Source organism: Monodon monoceros, unplaced genomic scaffold (assembly GCF_005190385.1).
Source record: "Monodon monoceros isolate NGI ecotype Baffin Bay Population unplaced genomic scaffold, NGI_Narwhal_1 Super_Scaffold_21, whole genome shotgun sequence".
Lineage (NCBI taxonomy): Eukaryota > Metazoa > Chordata > Mammalia > Artiodactyla > Monodontidae > Monodon > Monodon monoceros.
This window is the reverse complement of record NW_021703778.1, coordinates 50,837,880-50,858,383: the sequence shown is the minus strand read 5'-3', so window position 1 is coordinate 50,858,383 and position 20,504 is coordinate 50,837,880. Positions and strand designations below refer to the sequence as shown.

Genomic DNA, 20,504 nt, shown 5'->3' with positions numbered 1-20,504 from the left:
ACCTCAGGAGTCTGAGTTCTCAGATGTGAGGCCAAGGACTCGGGGCCTAGAGAGCGGTAGCTCTCAGCAGCAGTAAAGACTGAAAGGAGCTCAGGGATTTGACTTGCTGGCTCCCTGAACCACCCAACCATCTTTCACTCTGGTTTTCTTTTCTTTTTTAAAAATTATTTAATTAATTAATTTATTTTTGGCTGCATTCGGTCTTCATTGCTGCACGCGGGCTTTCTCTAGTTGCGGCGAGTGGGGGGCTACTCTTTGTTGCGGTGCACGGGCTTCTCATTGCGGTGGCTTCTCTTGTTATGGAGCACAGGCTCTAGGCGCGTGGGCTTCAGTAGTTGTGGCAATGGGCTCAGTAGTTGTGGCCTGCGGGCTCTAGAGCGCAGGCTCAGTAGTTGCGGCACACAGGCTTAGCTGCTCCGCGGCATGTGGGATCTTCCCGGACCAGGGCTCGAACCCATGTCCCCTACATTGGCAGGTGGATCCTTAACCACTACGCCACCAGGGAAGTCCTCACTCTGGTTTCCAAGAGAGCCAGTACAGACCTCCAGAGGGCATCAGCTACAGTTGGTCCTTCTAGCACATAATTACTCACTAGGAAAAGAAAATCTAATAAATAATGCACAGGTGAAGCAGAAACACTTAATTTGCTTTTGGCAGGAAACACCACTGACAGCAAAGTCAAGAAGTAATGAATTATGTTGCATCACCTGAAGACAGAGGATAACTGCAGCCTTCCAAGGACAGATGGTCCTTCGCTTCTGAAAAGCATCCCAAGTTTGCTCAGCTACCATCCTTACAGATGCAGCCAATAACCAACCCACACTTACTGAGGACCTACTAGGTGTATGGCTCTGCTCTAGGTGCAGTGGAGAACTCAAACACAAAGAGGCAGTCCCGTCGATTTTTCTATTTGCCCTAATTTTAAAGGTATGTGTGAATCTCTTTTTTAACTCAACATTCTTGCTCACCAGCAGCACTCCATGGTGGAACTGAGCAGCTCCAAGGGCCGGGGGACGAAGGGGCAGCTCCCCCCATCCCCCTGGCTGCCTGTCTCCAGATGCAGATCACACAACAGTTTATAGATTTGAAAACAGAGGCTAGGGTAGAATAAGAATCTAAGGGATTCACCCTGTAGGTAGCAAGCCAGCTCTTGCTGTTCATCTACCCTCACTTAATTATTTTATTAAAAAAAAACATATATAGCACTTAAAATGTGCCAGGTACTGTTTTAAGTGCTTTATAAATATAACTCATTCAATCCTCACAACAATCCTGTAAGACAGATATAATTACCCCAATTTTAAGATGAGGACACAGAGGCACAAAGTGGTTAGCTAACCCACCCAAAGTTATAGCTAATATGTGGTAGAGTCACAGCTGGTCTAACATAGTCTAGCCCTAGTCTACCACCATTAACCACCAAGCAAAGTATTTAACAAACAAGGCTGCGGCATTTATGTGTGTAACATGCCTTCCTGAAGACAGACAAGGTAATTTAACCACGAGCCTCTAGTGTTAAAATTAAAACAACAACAATAGCAGCAACAACAAAAATATATTCAGAATTTATTAAGAATAAGATATACTTTATAGGCTACATACCACGACAGAATTCTAACCTCAAGTTCAAGAGTAATCTTATCTTTCACTACACCAACACCCCTACTGGTCTATATAAATGAAAACTGCTAGAACATTTGCTGAGAGAATCAGCATTTGAATTTTTGCTGTAGTCTTTTCCTAAAATGCGGCCTGGATCTGAAGGGTCAGCTGGGGAGGAATCAGCACACATAACATCTCCTGTCTCTGGGTACATCAGTGTGCCTCAAAAGCTTTCTGCAAGGGACCACCTACCAGATAGCCCAAAACACCTCTCCCAAGGCAGGCGTATCTGTGCTGTACAAGTCGACAGCCACTAGGCACTTGTGGATGTTTAAATTTAAATTAATTAAATAAAATTTAAAATTCAGTTCCTACGTGGCACTTGCCACATAATAAGTGTTCAACAGCCACATGGGGCTAGTGGCTACCACAGTCGACAGCACAGAGACCATTTCCATCATTACAGAAAGTTCTATTGGACAGCATGAGTTAGATCCTGAGTGTGATTTCTTTTTATGCTTGAGTCTGAATATACTTAGTGGTAATAATTTCATCTTTCCCTTCTTATGAATAAACAAAATACAAATTACACTCCATTTCTTCATAAGTTTTCTACTCCCAAATTCAGCTCTCAGGGGGGCAGTAGATTATTTACAAGCAGGTCAAGTAAACTCCTCACCCTCCAGTACCTGGTACCCAGAATGTGTTTCTTCTTCCATAACAATGAATGAAACATAAAACTTAGGTGAGGAAGGGGAATTCATTAAAAAGTGTGGCAGACAAATGTTCTGTTTATAGACTGTGGCTTCATGTGTGATGTTAAGCTCTGAGACACATACTCGACTGGTCACAAGGAAGTCAGACAGGAGAGGGTGGCTACTCCACACAAACTAATACCTCTATCTGAAAAACAACACGAACACATGCACCACTACACACAATGGGTCAGACACTTTTCCTGGCTTTAAAAAAAAGTGCCCACACAAAAACAGGTCAGTTATACAGTCCTGTGTGGGCCAGAGACAGTGGCACCAAATTTTCCACTGGGAGCAAATTTTTCTTTACAACACTTTCTGATTTCTATCATCCTTAACCTGCATTACTAGGATGTCTGATAAATAACACTGCTGTTCCATTTCATGTGTGTTCACATTGTAACGAAGAAGAAAAGCAACAATAAAACATGAGCAACAGCTTAGCAATAAAGCACAAATTCTAGGACACTTCCATAGCTATGGATGCTAAGATCCAAAATTCTCCTAATTCCTCAGACTCAATTCCAGGAAAGCCTGGAAAGACTATGTTTATGACCAGTAGGAACTGCCTTGTTCTAGCATCGATCTTAACATCTAACATCGAGGGTGTTCTAACACCCTATCTACCCCCATTTACTTTTAGTAACACAACTGAATTTTTAATGAAATCCTGTGATATAGAGCTTTCTTTTCAGTTCAGATGAATGGAATGAGCAAGGCTAATAAGAATCATTAATGTCTGGTCATTTTAAGTTGTAAAAATACCTTAAGCTCCTCAGAAGATGCAAAATTTTTTTAAAAATGTAATAGTAGTAATAATTAAATTACATACTTGTGACTTCTTGTAAGAAATCCAAACACGGTCGACTACTTCCAGAAATGCTTATTGAAACAGCCAGTGGGGTCTGTCCTTCATAGTTCCTTGTGTTCGTGTCCGCTCCATAATTATATAACATCCGTGCACAAAGCACGTCATCCCTAAGGGCAGACAAATGTAAAGGAGTTTGTCCATCTTCTAAGCGACCCAAGTTTGTGTCTGCTCCTCTCTGAAGGAACATTCGGCAATAAGAGTGATTGCTTTTGATCACAGCGTATCGCAACAGGAAACCGTTCTGAATGTCGATGTTGGCATTGTGGTCCAGGAGGATTTTCACACAGCTTGACCTCTCTCGGATAATGGCGAGCTGAAGCGGCGTTGTACCTTTATCACTGAGCGGGTCGACCTCAGCCTTGAACTCCAGTAGGAGTCGGACAAATGAGTCCCTACCATAGTGAGCAGCCACATGAAGGGGAGTCCAGCCATCGTTGCTTTTTGCATTAATAATGTCGCTCCTGTATTCAGATTCTAACATCAGGCGTGCAATCCGAGCCCGGCCATGCATGGCTGCGTAATGAAGTGCAGTGAAGCCTCCGATTAAGTCCTTAACTGTGGGATCAGCTAGAGTTAAAACCAAAATGAAAACATTAGCAGACTCTGAGACAAAGCAACGAACTCTGCCATGGCACAGCACATCTTAGCCAATTCTCATATGAAATGTGAAATGATTAAACACTATAATGAATATTAAGTCCTTCTTGCCTCAGCTTAATTGAAATACCGTTTTAATGGAAAAAAAATTTTAGTAGAAAGTTATGAAACCTCGATTAATAGGATGAGTATATGACTTACAAAGCATTTAAAAGCTATATACAAAAAACACAGAGTCCAGATCACCACATCCCCTCTCTTTGCTAATTTCACCAATTGCCCTTGGCTTCCCAACTCCCTCATCTCTGTACTGTTTCATGTTGCTCTTCTGTTTTGAACTTTTTGTTTTATTTTCTCTTCTGCTGCTTCTTGGTCTTAAAAAGAAGCATGTGTAGCAACATCTGCTGCTCTAAATTACGGATGTACTGTGGTCTGGCAGACTGTGTTGTTTTAGGGTGTATTAGGTAAAAATTAAAAAAAAAAAAAGGTTTTCTGTGATCTGTAAGAATTCCAAAACATGTAAGATATATGTTAAGTGATCTTGATAAATCATGTTTTTATAAGATAAAACTCTATTCTGAATTCTTCGTTTTACAAGAACTTTGGAGTTTTTAAGAATTAAGCAGCACACATTGTGTGAAAAATTGGGAGAAACCTCAGCACTGAATAAATATTATTTTCTAAAACAGTTCCAAACCTCTCTCCTAAATCGACAGATTTCTGGAAGAAAAAAAAGAAATAAAAGAGAAGAAAAGAAACTAAAATGATTTATCTGCTGTGTGACTCCTCAAGTCACAGACTTTTGTCACCTGCCCCCAGTCTTTCCTAAAGCTGAGGGTCGGTTCTACACAGCTCTCATCCCACTAGCCTTCCTGGACAAGGGCAGGAAAGGGGCAAGAACCCTCATATGCTATAGGTAGGTCACTTCCTGGAGGCCAGCAATTCTGTGTGAAGATAACTGGTTGGACCTAACTACCAATGATTAAAATACTTTCTTCTTATAAAAGTCACCATTAATTTTTAGCTTGTTCATGAAAGAGAAAAATTCATAAGTGTTCTTCAAACAAACAAACAAAAAGCCTCCACAGTCATGTGATTAAACACTTGCGTTTTGTTTAGTAAAATGTTGCTTAGTTCTAAAACATTTTATGACAGCTTGGTCTCTTAGAAAAACCTGAGGCAGAAAACTGTATCTAAAATAGTAATAATACTGTGGAGAATACAAATTTCAATTAAGAAATAGTTACAACACAAGCTATAAAAAGTTAACACTTTTTAGGTAAGCTATATCAGTTGAATTTCTAAGATTATTTCATATAAACTGATATTACACAACACTAATATGACTTTTATGTGTTTAAAGAAAATGATGGTATCATATCTGCCTTGGTCTTCACTAAAAGAAAAATATACAGTACCTATTCACTACTTAATTTAAAAAAAAAGAGCAAGAATATTTAAACAATGCACATTGCTGCCATCTACTGGTAAGGCATGAACATGAGCTACTGTTGCCATTTTGACAGATGATGCTGAGCCCTCAAATCTGTTTTCAGATACCTCACTTACCTAAAGTAGACTAAGACAGGCATGAAATATAAAAGAACCCTTTCTATTCAAATAAAACCGTAAATCTTGCCAAGATGGCCATTCCTAATCTATACCTGACCAATCAACTGCTTCCAGACATTCTCTTTTAATCTGTTAGTGAAATTCAAGAATACCTTTTTTCACTTCTCCCACCTTTCATCCACCATGGGTGCCTTTAAAGTTGCCAGCAAACAGTCTCATGTGCATCCTATACTCCCTTTGACAGTAAAATTAAAATTATGTTATATAAAATTGCACTGGCATCTTTAGTTTTCCACCTCAGGTCTTTTTTAGATTCTACTTACAACTTGGTGCTATACTGAGCTAGGAAAAACAAAGATTAACAAATACAGCAATGATCTGCTTAGTCTAAGTAAAAACCACTAAAATCCATTAATTGAGCACACACTGGAAACACAGCACAGAAAGAAGACTGTAGGTTAACAACGTATAAAATCTGTATAGTTACTTTCCTCAAGAAATTAACAAATAGGAAATATAAGACAAAGATGAAAACAAAAATTAATTTAAGGATTATTAGCCAATGCAATAAGATAAGAAAAAGATCTTATTTGTAATAGTAGCAGAAACTACAAAACACCTAGATATAAATTCTGTAAGAAATGTGCAGGGCACATGTGAAGAGACCTTTTTTGACTTAACTGAATTCACTTCCTCTGTGTCTGTTCAAATGTTCCTTCAACAGAAAATCCTTCGCTGAACACTAACATGGTAGCCCCATCACCTCATAACTTTGTCCACTTTAGCAAGCTTTCTCCCCCCAGGTGCAACCTATTTAATACAAATTGTATCAATCTCAAGAAACCCATTTGAAAAGTTTGAAAGCATATATAAATAAAAGCAGACAAACATTCCCTACCAATATGGTTCTTTCTTTCCAACAGCTTTACTGAGGTGCAATAAAACTGAACCATTTTAAGTATACAGGTTGATGAACTCTGACGAATTGTATACAGTCATGTGACTACCACTACAATCAAAATATTCCCATCATCTCAAAAAGTTCCTTCCTGCCTCTTTACAGACAATTTCCTGCCCAGACTCTAGACCTCAGGCAACCACTAATGTTTTGCCTTTCTATAATTTGATATAAGTGGAATCATAGAGTATTAGGCTTTTGTATTTGACTTATTTCACTTATTATAATGTTTTTGAAATTCATACATGTTGTGGTTCATCAAAAGTTCATCCCTTTGCAGCTCGGTGCTTTGTGACTGCCTGGAGGGGTCGGATAGGGAGGGTGGGAGGGAGGGAGACGCAAGAGGTAAGAGATATGGGAACATATGTATATATATAACTGATTCACTTTGTTATAAAGCAGAAACTAACACACCATTGTAAAGCAATTATACTCCAATAAAGATGTAAAAAAAAAAATTTCATCCCTTTGTATTGCTGAACAGTATTCCATAATATGGATATATAGTTATTTATTTATATAGTCAGTAGCAAATGGATAAATGGGTTATTCCTAGGCTATAATGAATAAGGCTACTGTGAACATTCATATACAAGTCTGTTTGTGGATATATGTTTTCAGTTCACTTGGGTAAATACCTAGGAGAGAATTGCTGGGTCATATGTTAAATGTACATTTAACCTCCTAAAAAAGGGCCAAAATGTTTTTCTAAGTGACTATACAATATTACACTCCCACCAGCAATGTATGAGAGTTCCTAATGTTCTACATGTTCACTAATACTTGGCATTATTAGTAATTTTAATTTTATCAATTCTATTGAGTATAAAGTGGTAACTTATTGGGATTTTAATATACATTACCCTGATGACTACTGATACTGGGCTTATTCTGATACTGGGCTTATTCATATACTTTCTTTTGTGAAGTGTCTGTTGAAATCATTTACCCATTTTTATTGTGTAGTTGTTCTCATTATTAGTTTAAAACTCAATTGTGTATATATTCTGGATACAAGCCCTTTTGTCAGATATGTTTTGTATTTTCTCCTAGTCTATGGCTTGCCTTTTCATTTCCTATACTGTGTCTTTTGAAGAGCAAAAGTTTTGAATTTTGATGAAATCTACTGTCATTTGTTTTCTTCTATGGTTTGTGCTTTTTGTGTCCTGTTTAAGAAATCTTTGCCCAACACAATGTCACATAGGTTTTCTTTTCTTCTAGAAGTTTTATACTTTTAACTCTTATATTTAGGGCAATGGTCCATTCCTAGCTGATTTCTGTGTACAGCATAAGATCAGATCAACGTTCATTATTCTCCATATAAATATCTATTTAATCCAGCACAATTTGTTTAAAAAACTACCTTTTCCTCAATGATTTATCCTGGTGCCTTTGCCACAAAACAATTTACCATACAAGTGTGGATCTATTTCTGAACTCTATTCTGTTCCACTGATCTAAAAGTGTATCCATATACCAGTACCAGATTGTCTTAATTACTGCAGCTTTATAGTAAGTTTTGATAGCAGGTAACATTCTCAAACCTTCTTTAAACTGTTTTGGGCAATAAATTTTAGAATCAACCTACCAATTTCTTCAAACAAGCCTGTTACAATGTTGACTGGAACTCTACCAACTCTAAAAATGTAAATCTGCCCCAAATTATCTAAATAATATTTATTCTTCCAAACCATGAGCACAGAATACCTCTCTATTTATTCAGGTCTTCTTTAATTTCCCTCAGCAATGTTTTGTACTTTTCAGCATACAAGTACTGCACATCTTTCATTACATTTATTACTAAACTTTGTTGCTATCATAATGAATTGTTTTTACATTTCATTTTCTAAATGTTAAGTACTGGTATAGAGAAATAAAATTGATTTTTGTATACCAACTTGTGTATTCTGTAATCTAGCTAAATTCACTTTTTAGTTCTAGAATGTTTTTGAGATTTCTTACGATTTTCTAAACATACAATTATGTTCTCTGCAAATAAAGACAGCTTTACTTCTTCCTTTCCAATCCCAGGACCCTTATTTGAACAATAAAATGTTGACAAAATGTAGTAAAAGCATATACCCTTGCCGTGTTCCTAATCTCAGAGGGAAAGAATTCAGCAGTTCACCATTTACTATGATGTAAATTGTAGTTTTTCACAGATGTCTTTCCTTAGGGTTTGGAAGTTGTCTTCTGCTTTTGGCTTGCTGAGAGTCTTTATGATGAATGGGTATACTATACTGTCACATGCATTTTCTGCATCTATTGAAAGGATCATTTGGTATTTACTTTTATTCTATTAAGAGGGTAAATTACTCATCATATTTTCAGATGTTAAACAAAGCTTGCATTCCTGGGATAAACACTACTTGGTCGTGATGTAATATTCTTTTTTATACAATGATGGATGAGATTTGATAGTATTTTGTTAAGGTTATTTCTAACTTTTGTCATGAGTGAAACTGGTCTGTGGTTTTCATTCCTTGCAATGTCTTTATTTGGTTTCAGGGTACTATATGCCTTATACAATAAGTTTGGAAGTGTTTCCTCAAAGAGTTTGGGTAGTGCTGTTATTGTTTATTCCTTTAATATTTGAAATATTTCAACAGAAAAGGCAGCTGGGCCTACCTAAAGACTTTTAGTGTAAAGTTTTAATTATGAACTAAATTTCTTTGATGTAGGACTATTAGATTGTTCTATTTTTCCCTTGGGTCAGTTGTGGCCATATGTGTCTTTCGAGGAATCCGTTCATTTCTTCTAAATGGCAGAAGGGTGTTCATTATATTCCTTATTATCCTTTTAGTATCTATAAGATCTGTAGTGAAAACAGTTTTTTCCATACTTGATATTGGTATGTGTCTTTTGTTTTCTTCATCAGTCTAGCTAGAGATTTATCAATTTTCTGATCTTTTCAAAGAACCAGCTTTTTCTTTGTTTCATAAATTTTCTCCATCATTTGTCCATTTTCAATTCCACTGATTTCTTTTCTTCTCTTTGTTATTTCATTCCTATTCTTACTTTGAATTTAATTGTAGCAGTATATAGAAACTGTTCCAAGATAGCCCCCTTTCCTCTCCCTTCCTTTGTCCTATTATTGTCATATATATTACATCTTTATATAAACCCAACAATAGTTTTATAATTATTGTTTTATGTTGTTGTCTTTTAAGAGATGAAAAGGGGGGAATATATTTCCATTGTCTCTGGCAGCACAATTTTAAGGGGGCCCCTCCCATAATCCCTGCCTCTTGATGCTCATGCCTTTGTGTAATTCTCTCCCCTCGAGTATGAGCAGGAACTGTGACTTCCTTCTAACCAACAGAATCTGGCAAAGGTGACGGAATGTCACTACTGTGGTTATGTTATGATACACAAGACTCCATCTTGCTAGCAGACTTACTGTAGCAACTTTCACTGCTGCCTTGATGAACTAAGGAGCCTTGGTGGGAAAGCCCACAGGCCAAGGCTCTGCAGGTTATCTCTAGGAACTACTGGCAACCTTCAGCCAGTAGCCAGCAAGAAGCTGAGGCCCTCAGTCCTGTACATCCAAGGGAATTCATCTGTTAACAACCTGAATGAGCTTGGAAGCAAATTCTTCTCCATTTAAGCCTACAGATGAGAACAGTCTGGCCAACACCTTAAAACTGTGAGGTAATAAGTATATCTTGTATTGTCATATGTTTGTGTAATTTGTTACACAGCAATAGAAAACAAATATACTGTTTTTTACATGCATAATTACCTTTACCAGTGATATTTATTTGCTCTGTGAATTTGGATTACACATGGTCCTTTTCTTTCACCTGGAAGGACTTCTTTCAGTACTTCTCGTAAGGCAGGTCTGAGAGCAACAAATTCCCTTTATTTATCTGGGAACATCTTTATATCACCTTCACTTAAAAAAATTTTTTTAAATATTCTTATTGGCTTTTACTTTTTTAAAATTAATTAATTTATTTTTGGCTGAGTTGGGTCTTTGTTGCTGCACGTGGGCTTTCTCTGGTTGCGGCAAGTGGGGGCTACTCTTTGTTGTGGTGTGCGGGCTTCTCATTGTGGTGGCTTCTCTTGTTGCGGAGCACGGGCTCTAGGTGTGAGGGCTCAGAAGTTGTGGCTCACAGACTCTAGAGCGCAGGTTCAGTAGTTGTGGCTCACGGGCTTAGTTGCTCCATGGCCTGTGGGATTTTCCTGGACCAGGGCTCGAACCCATATCCCCTTCGTTGGCAGGCGGATTCTTAACCACTGCGGCACCAGGGAAGCCCTATCACCTTCATTTCTGAAGGACAATTTGGCTGGATTTAAAATTGCTGGTTGACTGTTATTTGTTTTCAGTAATTACAAGATGTCATCCCATTGCCTTCTGGCCACTGTTGTTTCTTATGAGAAATCAGCTGTTAATCATTGAGGATCCCTCGTACATAATGCATCACTTCTCTAGGTGCTTTCAAGATTTCTCTTTGTTTTTAACATTCCACAGTTTGACAATTACATCTCTTAGATGAATATCCTACTTGGAGACACTGAGTGTCTCAGACGTATAGTTTAGCATTTTTCATCAAATATAGGAAGTTTTCAATCATTTCTTCTTCAAATATTTTTTTCTTTCCCTTTCTTGCTTTCCCCTCTCTTTTCTGGCTCCCATTATGCCTCATGCATATATTGGTATGCTTGATAATGTTCCACAGGTCTATGGGGCCCTGAGTTGAGGCTGTGATACTGCTTGCAGCAAGCAACACAGCAGCCTCACATTTAACAGGAGACCTGGCAAATGAGACAGCCATGTGGGCTTTGATAAGCTGCTACATATTTCTGGGAATTGGGAAGGCAGATGCATGCTTAAGAAAGACCAGAGAGGACCCCAGTTATCTACTCATCCCTGGCTGAACATGAGGCCAGAAAATGGAAGCTGAGGCATACTTGTAAATTGTCTGATTATTAAATGTGTCTCATCCTATACACAGATCTCCTTGGCAAAGGGTAGAAGCCTTACCGGCTCAAATTGCTTAAGCACAACCTCTGACCAGTTACCAGTCAAACATAAGTTATTTTGGTCATAAGATGTCTTACATATCTTATTGTTGTTGATATTTTTAAAAATTCTTTTTTCTATATGTTCCTCAGACTAGATAATGTCTATTGATAAATTTTCAAGGTCACTGATTCCTTCTTTTGCCAGCTCAAATCTGCTGTTAACCACTCTAATGAATTCATTTTAGTTACTGTACTTTCAACTCTAGAATTTCTATTTATATATATGTATATACATACATTCCCATTTTCATATATAAAATTATATGTATTCTATCTCTTTATTGATCATTCCTATTTGATTTGTCACTGTCACATGTTTTCATTTAATTCTTTGAACATGGTGTCCTTAGTTCTTTGAATACATTTATAATAGCTATTCTGAAGTTTGTTAACTAAGTGTAACATCTGGGCCCCTTCATAAACACTTTCTATTAGCTAGTTTCATTTCTTGTGTATGAGTAATACATTCCTGTTTCTTAGCATGTCTCATAACTTTACTGAAAATTGAAGATTTTAGACTATATCATAGCACCCCTGGATTTTGAACCTCACCTCTTCCAGGTGGGCTGCTGTTCCTATTTGTTTTAGTGAATTGCCTAGACTAATTCTACATAGTCTGTCTCCCTTATAGTATACAGCCACTTACGCCTCTGCTCAGTTGTTATTATTAAAGTCTGGCTTCTAGGGGCCGCTCCTAGGAATAACTTACGTTTGATCAGTAACTGGTCAGAGGTTGTGCTTAAACAATTTGAGCCAGTAAGGCTTCCACCCTTTGCCCAAGAGATCTGTGTATAGGTTGAGACACACATTCAATAAACAGACAATTTACAATTTACAGCTTCCATTTTCTGGCCTCATGTTCAGCCAGGGGTGAGTAGATAACTGGGGCCCTCTCTGGCCTTTCTTAAGTATGTATCAGCCTTCCAAACTCCCAGAAATATGTAGTAGCTTATCAAAGCCCACATGGCTGTCTCATTTGCCAGGTCTCCTGTTAAATGTGAGGCTGCTCTGTTGCTTGCCCCAACTGGTATTACAGCCTCAGTTACAGCCTCAGAAAGGCCAACTGCTGTTGGCCTTTCCAGTTTGTTTGCCACCTAGATCAAGACCACAGTTATTTTCAACAATGCTCCAGGCATGGGGAATTTCCATGGGCTCCAAAATCAGGTCAGTCCCTTCCATCATCGAGGAGGATTCCAGCTCCCATGATAATGTGACACAGAGATTGTTGGGGAGCAGAGAGGGTAAATGGCAACAGCCACTTTGGGCTCAATTTCTTCAAGTTTCTTAAGGTAAAAACTTCAGTAATTGATTTAAGATAGTTCTTCTATGCTATTCAAACATTTATAGCTATAAATTCCTAAGCACTGCTCTAGTACATCCCACAAATTCTGATATATTGTATTTTCACTATCATTCAGTTCAAAATTTGTTTAATTTCTAAATGTCTGAGTTTGTCCTAGACATGTTATTGTTGTTGATTTCTAACAGAATTCCATTGCAGTTAGGGAATATACTCTTAAGATTTCAGCCTTTTAAAATTTACTGACACGTATTTTATTGCCAGCATATGGTTTATCCTAGTGTCCACAGCATGCACACAAAAGAATGTATATTCTGAAGGTATTGGATGCAATTTTCAAAAATATTAGGTCAATGTGTTTGATAATGGTTTTTAGATTTTTCTAAAATTATTGATTTTTTTATATCTAGATGTTCTATCAATTGCTGAGAGATGTTAAAATCTCCAACATTCAAGACTGTAAAACTGTCCATTTCTCCCTTTAACACATATTTTGAAGTTCCCTTCAAATTTTTTGCGTCACGTATTTTGAAGTTCTCTTCCTGGGTGTATGCACATTTTATGACTATTATTCCTCATAATGAAGTGCCCCATATGTCCCTGTGAAATGTCTCTCTTTAGTTCTGGTAATAGTCTATGTCTTGCAATCTATTTTATATGATATTAACATAGCCACTCGGGCCTTCACATGCTTGCCATTTGCATAACATATTTCCATGATATATCCCATCCATTCATCTACTTTCAACCTACCTGTACCTTTATATTTAAAGTATTATCTTTGTAGTCAGCACGTAATTGAGTTTTGTCTACTTACCTTTCTGATAATTTCTAACTTTTAATTGGAGTGTTCAATCCATTAATGTTTAATATAATTATTGATATAGTTGAGTTTAGATTTACCATTTTATTATTTGTTTTCCATCTGTCTCCTCTATTGTCCCTCTTCTTCCCTTTACTACCATTTTTTTTCTTTGTACTATCAGAACATTTTTTAACATTCCATTTTAATGTCTCCATTGACAGTTTAGCTATACTTCTTTGCATTAGCTTTTTTTTTTTTTTTTTTTACTGGTTACTCTGAGGATTGGAATATATAAACTGAACTGTTCAAAAACATTACCAGGATTTGTATGGAGGTTATTATAAGCTTCCCATTTGTGTCTAAAAGCTCAAATACTTTTGGACATTACAAAATCCTAAAAGCAGGAAAGTCAGAATTTTACAAAATATATGTATAAGCATTGTACCATAATTTACTATTTATGTGATTACTGTTCTTAAAAGTTTTAGAAAGCACCAAATGCAATTAGCTAAGTTACACAGGCACAGGCACTGCTTGGAGTTCTAAAAACCAGTTATGCATTGTGCCATGTTATTACAGGAAAAAAAAGCAACGATGGAGGAAATAAAAAATCTAAACAAAAACCTAAAACTTGACTAATAATTCAACACAGAACAAAGAGCCAGAAAGTCAGATGGTATAATGTTCCCAAACAGAATTTCCCCAAGTAATATTACTTTTTTGTTAATGAAAAACTAAAAATTTAGAAAAGCATCAAAGCAAAAACCAGCATTCTCTAATAACTACTGTCAACACTGATGATAGGCTTCTTTCAGCTTTCCTTCTATACATTTTAAAAAATTACTCATAATTGTAATCATAGTCTAATTACTTAATTTTTCCTCTATATTTGGGCACTGAAAATGCCTCCATTTTAAAAATTATATATAATAAAGGGTAAAATTTTCATACAGAAAATAATTCCTGTACTTAAGACTGCTTCCTTGGAATAAATTAATAGAAGTAGATATATTGGCAAAAAAATCTCCCATTTCTCAGGATCTAACATACTACTAAACTTCTTTCCACAACTGCTTTAATAAACTTCTACCATCAATGTTCCTGTTTCATCACATTTGGGATTACCATTTGTAAAATCTTTCATTTTTGAAAAGCTAAAAATAATTTCTCACCATTCTGCTATGGATTTTTCTAATCACTTATCTCTTTCATTTATTTTCTTGTGTTTCATCAAGAGGATTTTACCTACTGTACCAAGAGAAGACCTGAGACACTTATCAGGTGTCTCATCTCAGGTTCCTCCAGGGATGTGTTTTATGGAATTAACTTCTAGAGCTTCAGCTGACTGCCCTCCAGGTCAGTTTGCATAAACACTGAATCTGAAGATAAATAAACACACTAGCTAATATAGGGTCTCTTAATGTTACTCTCTTGAAATGTCCAGTGTAGTATTAGAATTTTCAGAAAGATTCAAAATGGGAAAATGAATATAATAATAGTGGGTTTCTTAAAATTCACACTCTTATAGTAGTGACTCTTCCCCATAATTCCAACAGCACACTAACCTGGTCAGAAAGATTACCAGGATTTGGACAGAGGTACTATTATATGCATCACATTTGTGTTTAGAAACACTAATATTTTTGGACATTATAAAACCCTAAGTGTTCATCATTTTGAAGCAGGATACTTGAAAGTAAAGCAGCAAAATATCACTTATCTGCACAGGCCAACATTTTGTATCTACAAGGTCTAATATGTCTACTAGTCACGTGTGGCTACTGAGCACTTGAAACGTGGCTAGCGTGACTGCAGAACTGAATTTTTTGTTTACTTTAAATGTAAATACAGGCACATATTTTATTGCACTTCACTTTACTGCACTTCAGAGATACTGACTGCAATTTTTACAAATTGAAGGTTTGTGGCAACCCCTCCTAGATCAAGTCCATCAGTGCCATTTTCCAACAGCATTTGCTCACTTTCTGTCTCTGTATCACATTAGGATAATTCTCAAAATATTTCAAATTTTTTCATCATTATTATACTTGTTATGGTGATCAGTGATCTTAGATGTGACTATTTTAATTATTTAGGGTTGCCATGAATCACGCCCATAATAAGACAGCAAACTTAATCAATACATGCTGTTATGTGTTCTGACTGCTCCACCAACCAGCCGTTCCCCAGTCTCTCTCCCTCTCCTCAGGCCTCCCTGTCCCCTGGGACACAACAATATTGAAATCAGGCCTTTAACTGTTCAAATGAAGAGTCACATGTCTCTCACTTTAAATCAAAAGCTAGAAATGATTACACTTAGTGAGGAAGGCATGTTGAAAACTGAGATAGGCCAAAAGCTAGGCTTCTTGTGCAAAACAGGTAGACAAGTTGTGAATGCAAAGGAAATGTTCTCGAAGGAAATTCAAAGTGTTAATCCAGTGAACACAGGAATAATAAGAAAGCAGAGCAGCCTTTTTGCTGATATGGAGAAAGTCTGAGTGGGCTGAATAGAAGATCAAACCAGCCACGACATTCCCTAATTTAGCCAAAGTCTAATTCAAAGCAAGGCCCTAACTCTCTTCAATGATGTGAAAGCTGAGAGAGGTGAGGAAACGTCCAAAGAACAGTCTGAAGCTAGCAGAGGTTGATTCATGAGGTTCCAAGAAAGAAGCCAACTCCATAACATCAAAATGCAAGGTGAAGCAGCAAGTGCTGATGTAGAAGCTGCAACAAATTATCCAGAAGATAATTAATGAAGGTGGCTACACTAAACAACATGTTTCAGTATGGATGAAACAGCGTTATATTGGAAGAAGATGCTACCTAGGACTTTCATAGCTAGAGAAGAGAAGTCAAAGCACGGCTTCAAAGTTTCAATGTTAGGAGCTAATGTAGCTGGTGACTTTAAGTTGAAGCCAGTGTACATTTACCATTCCAAAAACCCTAGTGCCCTTAAGAATTCTACCAAATCTACTCTGCCTGTGCTCTATAAATGGAAAAACAAAGCCTGGATGACAGCACATCTGTGTACAACACGGTTTACTGAATATATAAAGTTCGACGTCGAGATCCACTGCTCAGAAATAAAGACTCCTTTCAAACTATTACTGCTCATTGACAATGCACCTAGTCATCCAAGAGCTCTGATAGAGATATACAATGAGATTAATGTTGTTTTCATGCCTAACACAATATCCATTCTGCAGTCCATGGATCAAGGAGTAATTTCGACTATGAAGTTTTATTATTGAAGAAATACATTTCCTAAGGCTACAGCTGCCATAATTAGTGATTCCTCTGATGGATTTGGGCAAAGTAAATTGAAAACTTTTTGGAAAGGATTCACCATTCCAGATGCCATTAAGAACATACATAATTCATGGGAAGGGGACAAAATATCAATATTAACAAGAGTTTGGAAGAAGTTGACTCCAACCCTCATGGATGCCTCTGAGGGGTTCAAGACTTCAGTGCAGGAAGTAACTGCAGATTACTTAGCAAGAGAACTAGAATTAGAAGTGGAGCCTGAAGATATGACTGAATTGCTGCAATCTCATGATAAAATTTTAACAGGTGAGGAGCTGCTTCTCAGGGATGAGCAAAGAAAGTGATTTCTTGAGATGGAATTTACTCTCAGTGAAGATGCTGTGGAGGTTGTTGAAATCACAATAAAGGATTTAGAATACTACATAAACTTAGTTGATAAAGTAGCAGTACGGTTTAACAGAATTGACTCCAATCTTGAAAGCAGTTCTGCTGTGAATAAAATGCTATCAAACACACTGCATGCTACAGAGAAATCATTCGTGAAAGGCAAACACACTGCATGCTACAGAGAAATCATTCGTGAAAGGAAGAGTTAATCAATGGTGGCAAACTTCATTTTTGTCGTATTTTAAGAAATTGCCACTCCAGCCTTCAGCAACCACCACCCTGGTCACTCAGTAGCCATTAACATGAGGGAAGATCCTCCACCAGCAAAAAGATTATGACTCACTGAAGGCTCAGATGATGGTTAGCAATTTTTTAGCAATAAAGTATTTTTTAACTAAGATATGTACATTGTTTCTTTAGACACTGGGAAACCAAAAAATTCATGTGACTCCCTCTGTTGCAATATTCGCTTTATTGTGGTGGTCTGGAACCAACCCTCGGTACCTCTGAGGTATGCCTGCTGCCACACGTGCTATAGACAGCACAGGTTTCGATTAAACTAAAGAGAGGCTCACTTTTTTTTTTCCTTTTGGAATATAGACAGTATTAGCAATTCAAGTCAAACTTGCTCATTTCCTCAATGAAACTGGATTTCTCCCAAGCAGCAGCAAGCGTACTTCACATACCTGCTCCACAACCAGGCTTCCCTCTGTGGTCACATGGCTGTCACCACAGCACAGAGACAGGCAACCTCTTAGCTCTGAGTTTTGAAAGCTCTGTGTGATCACTCATTGGTGGTTTCATGGTGCAGGTGTACACATTTAATTATAAGATCTGCTCCTTTAATGTACTTGAGATTAAAATTTTCTGGTAGGGTAAATGGCTGATATTAAACATCTATATCCTTTCTTCTTTTCAATTGCTTTGGCTATCTTTCCCCGCTCATTCAGTAAATGACAACTCTTTTTTTCTTCCTGATCCTCAGCCCCCAAACCTGTTATTCTTAATTTCTTTCCCTCTCACCTCATAGCCCATCTATCAGCACATACTGTTGACTCCATTTTCAAAATATATCCAGAATCCGACCACTTCTCAACACATTCACTGCTATCATGTAGCCCAAGCCATGAACATCTCTCACCTGAGCTATTCCAAAGCGTCCGGACAGGTTTTCCTACTTCTCCTCTGCTCCTCCACAATCTATCTTCCTCAGAGCAGCCAGAGTGAGCCCTTAAGGTAAGTTCATATTGTTGCTCAGTTGAGAAGTATTCAATGGCACCCCCATTCTCACTCAGAACAAAGTCCAAAGTCTTTTCCATGCCTTCTAGGAGCTACAGAACATGTCAGCTGACTCTCTTTAGCCCTGTTTGCCCCCCCCTCCCATTATTCTGCTCCAGCCACTGTCTTCCTGGCTTTTTCTTGAAAGTGCTAAGCATGTTCCCAGCCTAGAGTTTTTACTTTAACACTTTTCCTTTAACACTTTTCTCCCAGATACACACATGGTTTGGTCTTCGTTTCTTTCAGGCCTCAGCTAACATGTCACATTAGAGGCCTTCCCTGAATACCTAATTTAAAACAGAAGCCTGTACCTCTTTATTCCTTCTCTGCTTCCTTTTTCTTCATGACTTGATATCATATATTTACTGTCAACTACTGAAATGTAAGTGCCACGACAGCAGGGACTTTATTTTGTTACTGTATTCCCAGCCCTCAGAACAGTGCCTGGCACATAGCAGTGCTCAATAAATACGTGTGGGGTGCAAGGAAATGAGGCTGCAGTCCTGACCAGGCAGCAGTGCCTGAGGTCTTGGGCCCTTTCACTAAGCTCCCAATACTACACCCAGTGAGCTTTCTACAACACACAGCTGTTTCTCCCACTCCTCTCTGTCAAATGGCTCACCACTGTCCCCCAAATAAATGACCAGATATGCTCCAATCATACTGAATTTTTTTCAGTTCCTAAAACCAAACATGCTCCCTTTCTTCTTCAGCCCTTTACTCAGTGTCTTCTGTGTTTGAAGGAACCCCACACCTCCACCCTTCCAGCACCCCATGCAGCCTCACCTTTCAAGACCTTGATGCAAACCATGCCTTCTCTAGTAAGTCTTCCATGCCACTCCCACCACCTTTGCCCCAACAAATGGGGTGGTCTTTTATACACGGCGCTTAGCTCACTCTGCTGGGACTGCGTTGTTTTCTTACAGGTCATACAGAATCATGATTAAGACAATGGGTTTGAATCCTGGCTCTACAATTTATGAAGCGAATGACTGTGAGCAAATTACTTACCATCCTGTGGCTCAGTTTTCTCAGTGGAAAAATTACTACTTACCCTCACAGAATAGTTGTGAGGAATTAGGCTGACACTATGCTCAACAAATGTTGGCTACAAATCCATCCACCCACTAAACTATGAAGTGCCAGAAGGCGAGCACAATGATTACGTCCGTATCTCAGGGCCTGGCCAGAGAGCCTGGCATACGTTACATGCTCAATAAATATTTGCTGAATAAATATAAGTGACCAACTGGCCACCTCATCCTCATCTAACTATTTATATGAATTCTATCTCAGAGGTGGGGGAGGGGAGAGAGGGAAAGAGGAAGGTGAACCCTTGTTTCTTGTGCATTTCTTTGCTCACTTTCCCATATTTGAATCTTTGACTGCATTTCACCTTAATGTCCATCACAAAATAAACGTATTAACAGGAGGGGATCAATCTAACTGGAAGTTTATAAGCTCTTAAAGAAACTGTGGTTTAAGGAAAAGAGCAGGTATGATGAATTCAGGGACTTTTCTAATCCCACCTGGCCCATTTTCAATCAATACTTTTTAATAAAAAGAAAAGGATCAGGGGCTTCCCTGGTGGCGCAGTGGTTGAGAGTCTGCCTGCTAATGCAGGGAACACAGGTTCGAGCCGTGGTCTGGGAAGATCCCATATGCCGTGGAGCAACTGGGCCTGTGAGCCACAACTACTGAGCCTGCGCGTCTGGAGGCTGTGCTCCGCAACAAGAGAGGCCGTGATAGGAGAGGCCCGCGCATCGCGATGAAGAGTGGCCCCCGCTTGCCACAACTAGAGAAAGTCCTCGCACACAAATGAAGACCCAATACAGCAAAATAAATTAATTAATAAACTCCTACCCCAACACCTTCTTTAAAAAAAAAAGAAAAAAAGAAAAGGATCAGCCTTGTCTCTGTAAGGCTGGGGAACAATTATTTTAGATAACTGGTGTTTGTTTCCTCTTTCTCTCTCTCATCGAGAACAGTACAGATACAGGTTCTGTCCTCATGAAGCCTCAGACTAACAAGAATAGAATTAAATAGAATACTACAAAAATAATTTATTATGCTTGTGATAGGAA

At 38.0% G+C, this 20,504-nt stretch overlaps 1 protein-coding gene across 1 annotated transcript in view; it reads right to left on the bottom strand.

Annotated features, from left to right (window-relative positions):
* The window catches only part of ASB7 (ankyrin repeat and SOCS box containing 7), a 46,960-nt gene that overhangs the window by 12,287 nt on the left and 14,169 nt on the right, over positions 1–20,504 (bottom strand). The window contains exon 5 of the mRNA XM_029239467.1: positions 3,190–3,795. Within this exon, the coding sequence (XP_029095300.1) occupies positions 3,190–3,795 (606 nt within the window). The remainder of the gene's footprint in view (positions 1–3,189; positions 3,796–20,504) is intronic.